At 32.9% G+C, this 9,855-nt stretch overlaps 1 protein-coding gene across 1 annotated transcript; it reads left to right on the forward strand.

Moving 5' to 3' along the window:
- Window positions 1-3,418: 3,418 nt before the first annotated feature.
- Window positions 3,419-9,279, forward strand: LOC107003157 (50S ribosomal protein L25). The gene is made up of 3 exons (XM_015201423.2): window positions 3,419-3,917; window positions 5,346-5,475; window positions 8,723-9,279. The coding sequence occupies exons 1-3, from the start codon at window positions 3,510-3,512 to the stop codon at window positions 8,941-8,943; spliced, it is 759 nt and encodes a 252-aa protein (XP_015056909.1). The 5' UTR covers window positions 3,419-3,509; the 3' UTR covers window positions 8,944-9,279.
- Window positions 9,280-9,855: the final 576 nt, after the last annotated feature.

Genomic DNA, 9,855 nt, shown 5'->3' on the forward strand with positions numbered 1-9,855 from the left:
GTAAACTTTTAGTTTACTAAAAGTTTACTTTTGCATATGATTCCATCATTATGCACATGTTTGTATACAACAAACAACGGGAAAAAATGATAATTTTATACGTAAATATTTATAATCCACTTTGATTGTAATAATTTGAAGATATTAAATCTTTTCATAATTTAGTCTCAATATAATATTTGTTTTCAATTCTTTCAAAACTTAAAAAGTTTCTTTTTGAGACTTAGTACAACCACATTATTATGAATAATTTCATTTCTCCTGATAGTAACAAATTAGACCTTTCGAAACTATCTATTAATTTTGTGTACTACCACAATTTTCACAATGTCATTCTTATGGTGTCCATCTCCTTCAAGGAAAATTATTATTATTGTCATGGTTAAAATTATTACATTCAAGACTTATTTCTTGATAACCAATGACAAAATTGAGTTGCCATACAACAACATTATTTTGGTCATGGCCACAACCTTTACAGAAAAGATTTATTTCTTTCTTTTGTCTCCAATAGTTCATTTCAAAACATACCACAATATTTGTCTAGTACTCCAAGTATATATATATTATATATATGACCAATGATCATTTATGTAAAAGTATTTTCAATCAATCTCTCAAACTTCCCGTAGAGGTGAGATGTGACATTCATCCAACAATACATGAACATGTTCTTATCCTTACGAACACAAGTCACATTTTCTTTAAGAAATGGACCATAACCACTTGTACATGTCCCATAAGTTTTTATTACAAACTCATTGTCATACTTTGGCATTATGTGACTCACCTCAACATCACTTTAAGAGGTCAAATATACAAAATGTACTACCACTTTGTATTCATTTATTTTGATGGAGGATTTACAAAACCTTTTAAATTGGTTTGCACCAACAACAATGTGCCCAAGTTCTCATACCACTTTGATTGATAAAAAGTGTTTTTAACAATTATCTTCACTATAAAGGACCATTTTAAGAAACAATTTGTCCAATAACCTTTTATACAATTTTAATGGACAAAATTACCTTTACATTTGAAGGAATATATTAAGAATGTTCTTCCTTTTAATTACCACAATGATGACCATTAACATTTTACCATACTCATATTCATACATTCGACCACTTGTTATTTTTCATACATATAAATACACTGCCCACAATCACATTAGAGAATGGAGCAAATTAATTGGGTAAAATTTAATGACTTTCAGTCAAAAGTATAAAATTTTATGTTAGTCATCATCATATCATCAGTATAATGCATTAGGACTTTAACCCAATGTCTTACCCATATTAAGACACCTTTGGTCATAAATTAATGGGACTTGAACCTAACTTCTTATTATTATGGTGCACCAAGACTTTAACTCGATGTCTTTCCCACTTGGTGCGGTGAAACCTGAATTCACCTTCTTACCCTCAAACAATGCCTTAATAAACCAAATGCATTACCAAAAAATAAATATCAAAAATCATAAACATAATCTGAACTTGACTTAATATACAAGAAAAATGAACAAAATGAATTAATTAGAACAACATGTTAGAATCATATAAAAGTCCCAAGTTAAAATAAATTCAAACATTTTAATAGTCCCTCTCAACATTGTTATGAAGATTATTATACTTTACTAACCATTTTAGAATGACTACAAAACAAGCTTTTTTAATACAATAATATGTTAATAACTCAAAAATTAAATGTTTAGATTAAGAAAAATAAAGAGGTACAAAAGTAGCCAACAATAATAATCCAATCAATATGTATATGCCACATAACTCAATAAAACAAGATTATGAAGAACAATTTCTTTACAAATTGTTAGCTTACAAAACTAATTTTACTTTTTAAATATATAAGTGATCAAATTAAAAGTTCGCTAAAAGTTAAAGCAACTTGTTGGACTCATATGATTTTGAGATGGTAAGTAAATTAGTGATGCATAATCAAAAGTAAAATAAAAAATAAATTATACAGTAATTTACCTTGAGAGAAAAATAAACACAAATATTTTTACCTTCTTTATATTTTCTTTGCTTCAATTCTTTAATAGTAGAACAATCGTGCAAATAACGTGTTGTAAACCTTAATAACAAAAGAATTATATAAAGATTAAGATAAGAAGAATATAACATAAGAGGAACAATATGAGATAATTTTTTTTCTTTCAAGTATTCACCAAATCTTCAAGTGTATACAATATGAAGCCTATGCCTCTATTTAGTGTAACATAGAGGAGAAAAGACATAAAGTCACCCCTAAAGTCGTCCCGTATTTGCATAAAGACACCTTAACTTTGGAAGCGTCATATCACACCATGGAACTATTTAATATCTTTGTAAATGGGTCATTTTGACATATTTTCTCGTCTGAGTTGTTATCACGCAAATGGGGCGTGTGACCTAATCTTTTCACTGCCATAACCAGCTATAAAGTGTCATGTGTCATTATATTTCTTTAATATTAATTATTTAATTAATTTACATCATCTTTCCCATTATCTTCTTCAACTTAGAAGATCCATTTACTTCATCCATTTTTATCACTTTTTTTTTCTTGTCTCTTGCTTTTCTTTGTTTCTTTTTTTTTATTTTATCTTTTTTTAAAAAAAAAAAAAAGAAAAAAGTCCATTGATTAGAGAATACTATGAAACTCCATCTTTTTTTTGGTCTCATTACCTTGCTTTAGTAACTTGAGAGTTGAACTGATTTTATTTAGTGATGTTTTGATGACGAAAATAGTGTTGTAAAAATGGTAGCATCATGGAGACTACATTGAAGGTTACTATGACTGTTACTTTTGAAGAATTTACAACAAAGAACAAAGGATTTGAGTAATGAAGATTTAAGAAGAAAGAGGGAAAAAATGAAAATAAAGTTAATAAAAATAAAAATAATAAAATGAAAATGAAACTAAAAATTAAAAGAACTTAATACGTGTCAAACAACAATTGGTGTGTGATTGCACCTCTTTTCTTGTAATTGGGGTTGGATAAAAAAATGTAATATTTATAACACTCTTAAATTGTTCAGTGGGGCAATATGACACCCACAAAGTTAAGATGTCTTTTTGAAAATTTGAGACAATTTCAGTGGTAACTTTATGTCTTCTCTAACATTGAAACATATAAAAGTTTAGTCATAAACATGACATTAACATGAATATAATGGGATTATGAAAGTGAAAGGTTATAAGAATAATGGTTATAAAAGTGAAAGTTACGAATGTTATCGTTATTTTCATAATTGAGGAAAGTAATGGAGTAACTTTTTGATGTAGTGAATATCTATAATATATTATTTTATAACAGTACCTAATTATGGAGTATGATTATAATTTTTTTAATATAGAAGTGATCAAATTTTATTTCAAAAACCTTAAAAATTAATTCAATTTTAAAAATTATTGATAAATTGTGTGCCAAAAGTGAGTGGAACTCAAAACCCTCGTTAAGCCCCTCAGCTCCACTCTCGCACACAACACAATCACACTGGAGTACAAAAATGTTGATCCGACGCATTGTGCTGACCAAATCTCTCCACCATTTCCGTTTCTTGAGCAACTCTGCCACCGCCTCCGCCTCCGCCGTTGTTCCAGATGTAGATGATGATTTCCCAAAGCCCAACCCCAAATACGCAGAAACTATTCATGCCGTTGTTCGTGTCACTTCCGGCAAGAACATCGCCGCCAAAGAGAGGAAAGCTGGGAGGGTACCTAGTATAGTGTTTGAACAAGAGGATGGTCAACATGGTGGTAACAAAAGACTCATATCTGTTCAGGCTAATCAGATAAGGAAGCTTGTTAACCATCTTGGTCGGTCTCATTTCTTGTCCAGATTGTTTGATCTTGAGGTTCATCCTGACTTGGAATCTCAAGAAGTTGTTGAGAAGGTTCGGGTTCTGCCGAGAAAGGTATTTTGCCTCTGTTTATTAGATTTGGTTACTTTGAATTGATCTGAAGATAGATACTGGCTTTCAATTCATATATATGCTTATAAGTAGGGATGATAAAATCAAACCCGACCCGCCCAATTGCCACCCCTACGAATAAGAGTAAGCAGTTTCTTAAAAGATTATCTCTTTTAGATTCTTAAGTATAGGTGTGGATATTAATGCTTCCATACTGTCGGACAAGAGGGACATTTTAAGGTATTGGCTCACTTTGTTAGTATGTGAATTGAGTGGAAAATAGATTTGGTTCGGGAAGAACGTGTTTTTCCAACTCCGGGAAAGGATTCATCTAAATTATTTTGGCTTCTTGCCTTTTACTTTGATTGCTTCTGAGGAAGCAGCTAGTGACAGCTTATCATTCCCCTAACCTTTAGACTCGTCAATAATACTTCTGATCTGGATAAGGTTAGCGTTGATGCTGGCTGCACTGTTATACTACACTAGTTTTAGGGCACTGGTTATGGATTCACACATTTCTTTCTGATAATGATAGAAACTGAGTCAGACTGCGCGCAAATTGACAGTTCACGGGTTACATTGAGTAACTGCTCCCTGTCACTGGCACAGTTACCTAGTAACTCTTGACAACCAAGGTATAGGCAGATGAGAAGAATCACATTGTGGTTTTGTTGTTGCTGATGGGATTTGAACCTAGTTTCCCTGGCTTTCACTAACTTCAATTACCGCCAGGCCACACACTAATATTTGAACACAGTTCCACACACTCATAGGGAAAAAGGTTGAAATTCTTGAGTTGATATATGCTTGAACAAAGCTAGGCTCTAAAGGATTTGGTGGATTTAATGCTTAGAAATAGGAGTTGATATTCTCATTGTGCTGTTGGGAAATACTGGTTGTGATGTCCATAAAGTAAGCAGCCACAACTGTGAAGGCAACAAAGTTCTCATGAAATAGTTTGCAAAACTTCCTATGTGGAAGAATAATATTCACATTTAGGGTTTAATGATGTTTAATGGACTGTTCTTTTCACAAGTCTTGTGTGTTGTGACATTCTAAATCAGAATGATGGAAAAATGCTGTCGCCATGGTGAGATATATCGAACAGCCTACTGAGGTATGTGGTGTAAGGGGTTGAAACTCAGGGAACTTCTTAACTCAGCTCAGAAGAAAGACCTATTACTGCTTGACTCGGTTCAAAAGAAAGACCCATGACTGCTTAACTTGGTTCAAAAGAAAGACCTTTAACTGCTTAACTTGGTTCAAAAGAAAGACCTTAACTGCTTAACTCGGTTCAAAAGAAAGACCTTTAACTGCTTAATTCTGTCCAAAAGAAGACCTTATGTAGAATTATGAAGCTGTTGGAGCCAAACAGAGCTTTAGATGGTTTTTAGCATGGCAATGTGCTGATTTATCTATTTCAATGTTCAGGTTCATCTTGAAGCTGGTTCAGATGCGCCTCTTAATGTTACCTTTATAAGAGCCCCATCAAGTGCTTTATTAAAGGTTGAGGTTCCTCTTGTATTTAGAGGAGAGGATGTGTCCCCCGGTTTGAAGAAAGGTGAGTACTAGATACATCTGCCTTTTCCTCTTTGTAACTTGCTAAAAGATGCTGATCTTTGTGAAGTCTCTGTATTTATTTACTATGTTGGTTTCCACGGGGATGTGTTGAAACTAGCTTATCATATGTTACACTTGCATCAGTTCTTTATCCAGAAGCACAACGTCTGGTTTTCTTGAATTCATTCAATGCAAATATTTTATGGTTGCGATGGACCTAGAAGTTTATCAAGGTAGAGTACCTAAGGATGTAGTCTAGCTGTTGAAATTGGAATGAGCTATGGAAGACTAGGGTTCAAATCCCAAATTAGGTCAAACATGCTGGTGATTTCTCACTATTTGTCTAAGTCTTGGTGAGCGGAGGCAAGAAAACCCTACTGCTGTGCCATTAACCAGCACTGACAGTTGCCCAATAGATTGAATGTATAATCTGTTGAAACCATCTTCGATTAGATCCTATCATTTTAGTATTCAGGACGAAGTTCTAGTTAGCACAATCTTAGGCCTTCACTATGTCTTACACCTCTAGGTCCTCCTTGCCCTAATTTAATTATTACCTTCTTTGGTCTTTCAGCGAGTGATTTTGAAATCCTTCATAGCACTTTCTACCAAACAGATCAGCTTGGGGTCTCTTCATTCAGTTATCCCTTTCTTTGAGCACTAAGGGGTCGTTTGGTAGGATGCATTAGAAAAAATAATGCATGCATTGACTTTGTGTATTACTACAAATTTCAAAGAATAGGCACCTATGCACTAAAGAAGTTTAGAATAGAGAATGATCTTTCATCTAAACTAAGTTAAATTGGCCATAAACATTTTCAATTAGAGTTGGCCAAGTCTAACTTTAGATCCGTGTATTTGAAGTACCTTGGTACACTTTTACAACAAATCAACAGTATAACTAACACAAGCATTAGTAATACACTGTATTTGGTATGATGCTATCTAGTTCTAATACATGACAACGTTGGTATTGTTACTCCAAAAAAACATGGCTAACTTTGGTATTGTTCGTCAAGAAAAGCATGGCAAACCTTGGTATTGTTCTTTATAAAAAACATGACAAACCGTGGTATAATCAATTGATGGGTTCTTAATGTATGCATTAAAGATGTTTAAAGCGACAATTACCCCTCAAAACCTTTGCCACATCCCTTTCACCATATCTGTGGAGCAAATTTTTGTAAACAAATAAATATTTTTTTTTAGAAACTATGCAATGTATGTTATTTTTAATACACCAAACCAAACAATGAATCGGATGTAATCTTAGCATAACTAATGCCAACATTACTACATACCCTATTCAACAATATTCTTTTACACCCTACGAAACGACCACTAAGTTAATTAGATTGGTGAAGCAGAAATTATGCAATGCATGTTATTTTTACACCAAACCAACCAATTCATCATAAATAATCCCAGCATAACTAATGGCAACATTGCTAATACACTCTATCAACACTATCCTTAAACACTCCACAAAACAATCACTAAGGTAATTAGAGTGGTGAAGCAGAAATTATGTAATGTATCTTATTTTAATACACCAAACCAAACAATGCATTAGAAATAATCTCGACATAACTAATGTCAACATTACTAAATACACCCTATTCAACACTATTCTTGTACACCCTATGAAACAACTACTAAGGTGATTGTAGTGGTGAAGCTCTTCTCAAATCTTCCTACCAGATAGAATTGGTAGAAGTTTAGAGCATCCCATTTCTAAACATTCTGCTTTTTTTTTTTTTTGGTGAAAAGCTATAGTTAAGCCAAGGTTGATCTCCAGCACTATCATTTATGGTTCAGTCACCTCTTCCTCTCTTCTCTGGATAAGGCCTTTACAGCCATTTGTTGTCTATCTTTTTCGAGATAAAGGTTGTGTATTCTCATTAGGCTCATCATCAAACAAATGATTAGCATAGATCACTTACAATCTCATCAGAGCATGTCAAAAACTACCCTGTGGGTGTGATTACGAATTTTCTGTGACATCAGCAAAAAGTTCTATATCCCCTATCGTATCTTGTTTACACCAAAAATACAAAAGGCTAAGGCAATTCATTCTGATCTTATGGATGTTGTTTTTCTTATCCACAAAGCATCTTGCATTTCTTTCTTTCCACAGAGTCACCAAATGCAGGCTGTGATTAACTCCCACCAACCATTTTCTGTCATCTTCTAGTAATATATAATTAGTTGGATCCATCAACTGTAAATTCCATGAGGGCTGAGAAGAATACAATGAATTCTATAGAGGAAAAGTTTAGGTTGAAGTGTTCTAACATCTTAACCTGTTAGTACTTACGTACATGTAGTAAGCAATTAGACAATCAAAATGGAACACTGCACCAGCTGCTATCTGGAAAAGTGTTTGGATTGAGAGAAGTAGAAGCTGTTTTCGAGACATTGAAAACAACAGTCAGAAGATAAAATCCAAATGTACACCTTTATTTTCTTTGTAGTGTAAGATGCAATGAACGGATGAGGCTGAATCTATTCTAGATGTGATTAGGATCACTACAGGTCTAGAAGGGTTAGATTTTGGCTAAGTTTCTTTTTTGCTGCAGATGTACAGATTTTGACAACACATAAAAAGAAAAGGACAATCGAATTGGTTTTGCATGTAAATACTAAATAGAAATATTTTCTTAAATATGTGAAACATAAACTTGTTTAATGAGCATAACTCACTGCTTTTTTAAAAAAATCTTTCCAGTCACTTCAAATTTGTCCACCTTGTGTAGTAGAGGTTTGTATTGGAGAGTACCAATCAGCTGTTTACATTATAACTTCTGATGTGCGACTACTACACACATACTTAAACTTGCCTTTCTCCCATCCAACCAAAAATTGGTAATTACAGAGAGTGGAGCAATAAAAGGAGGGATAAAGTGTAAAGAGTATACACCTCTTTTTAATTTCAATTTGTGTCAGCCCAACTGATAAATCTCTCTCTATCTCTCTCTCTTTCTCTCCCTTAGTAGTGTTGAAAACCATGACTTCATGATCTGTTTATAGTTATACCTGTCTATGAACTTTCAGTATATGAAATCTGAATCTTATGAGATAGTGAGCTACATAATTAGAATTGATGGTCAATTTCACAAAGAGACCATCCTTGCTGAATGATAAAATGATGAAAGGAAACACATTTAACACGTGAGGCGATATCCATTTCCTATTTGCTTGCACTTCTGTTTTTCTTTTTACTAATGATCTGTTAACTAATTTGGTAGGGTCATATTTGAATATCATCAAGAGAACGGTAAAGTTCCTATGCCCAGCGGATCTCATCCCTCCCTACATTGACGTTGACCTAAGTGAGTTGGATGTCAACCAAAAGTTGCTAATGGGCGACCTGAGGGTTCATCCAGCTTTAAAGCTTATCCAACCAAAGGATCATCCTGTTGTCAAGATTGCGGGAGCAAGAGTTTCTGATCAAAAGAAATCGAAATAATTTTTGTTGAAGCATTTCTCTGGAAATCTTAGGAAGCTTATTATGGAACGGAAGGTTACGTCTTCCACAACATTGGCATTGCTAGCTGATGTACTTTACTGGACGATCGGTCTTGTTTATTTGTGCTAGTCAAAATAGGGTGATCAGGTGATAGCTATCTCAATTTTGGAATCAGTAGCTGAATTGTACAACAAATTGCTAATATCCCCAATAATTTTTCTATACTGGGCTGTGAAATTTCGAATCATATCGACGTTCTCTGCCTATTTGCAGATTTTCAACTTTATCTTTGAAATATTTTCTGGTGATTGTTGCAAAGAATCTTTGATTGTTAAAGATGGACAAATAGTCTTCAAATTTGCAGACAAGTCTTACATATTGTCAAGGGTGAAGTGCACTTTATATTTAAAGAATAGTCGAAATTTACGATGTTTTTAAAGTTTAAACCGTATCAGAATCAATGCACAGGTACCTCTGAAGTAGGATTTTATGTGGGGTAAATCTTTAGAAAGATCACTTAATCATGTGGAATTATTTAGTAAGCTTAATTAACTCATTTTTGTATTAGTAAAATCACTCGTGAATTTTCTCTTATGAATTCACTTTAGCCTTCCAATCACCAAAACTATGATTTGGCATGGGTTTTAAAATAACAAAATAGAAAATGACCCATTACTATTCAAGTAATTTATTTTTAAAACATGGCAAATTATGTTTATGGAGATTGGAAAGTTAAAAAGTCATTTTGTTAGAGAAAATTTAATTAATTGAGGGATTGTATTAATATAAAAATAAATTAAGTGAATTTATTTAGTTTCACATAATTGTGATTTTTTTGAAAAATTTATTTTTGTCAAAGTTATTTATTAGTTTAGCTACTAAAATTTAAAATATATATATATATATTATTAT

Source organism: Solanum pennellii, chromosome 11 (genome assembly GCF_001406875.1).
Source record: "Solanum pennellii chromosome 11, SPENNV200".
NCBI classification, from domain to species: Eukaryota; Viridiplantae; Streptophyta; class Magnoliopsida; order Solanales; family Solanaceae; genus Solanum; species Solanum pennellii.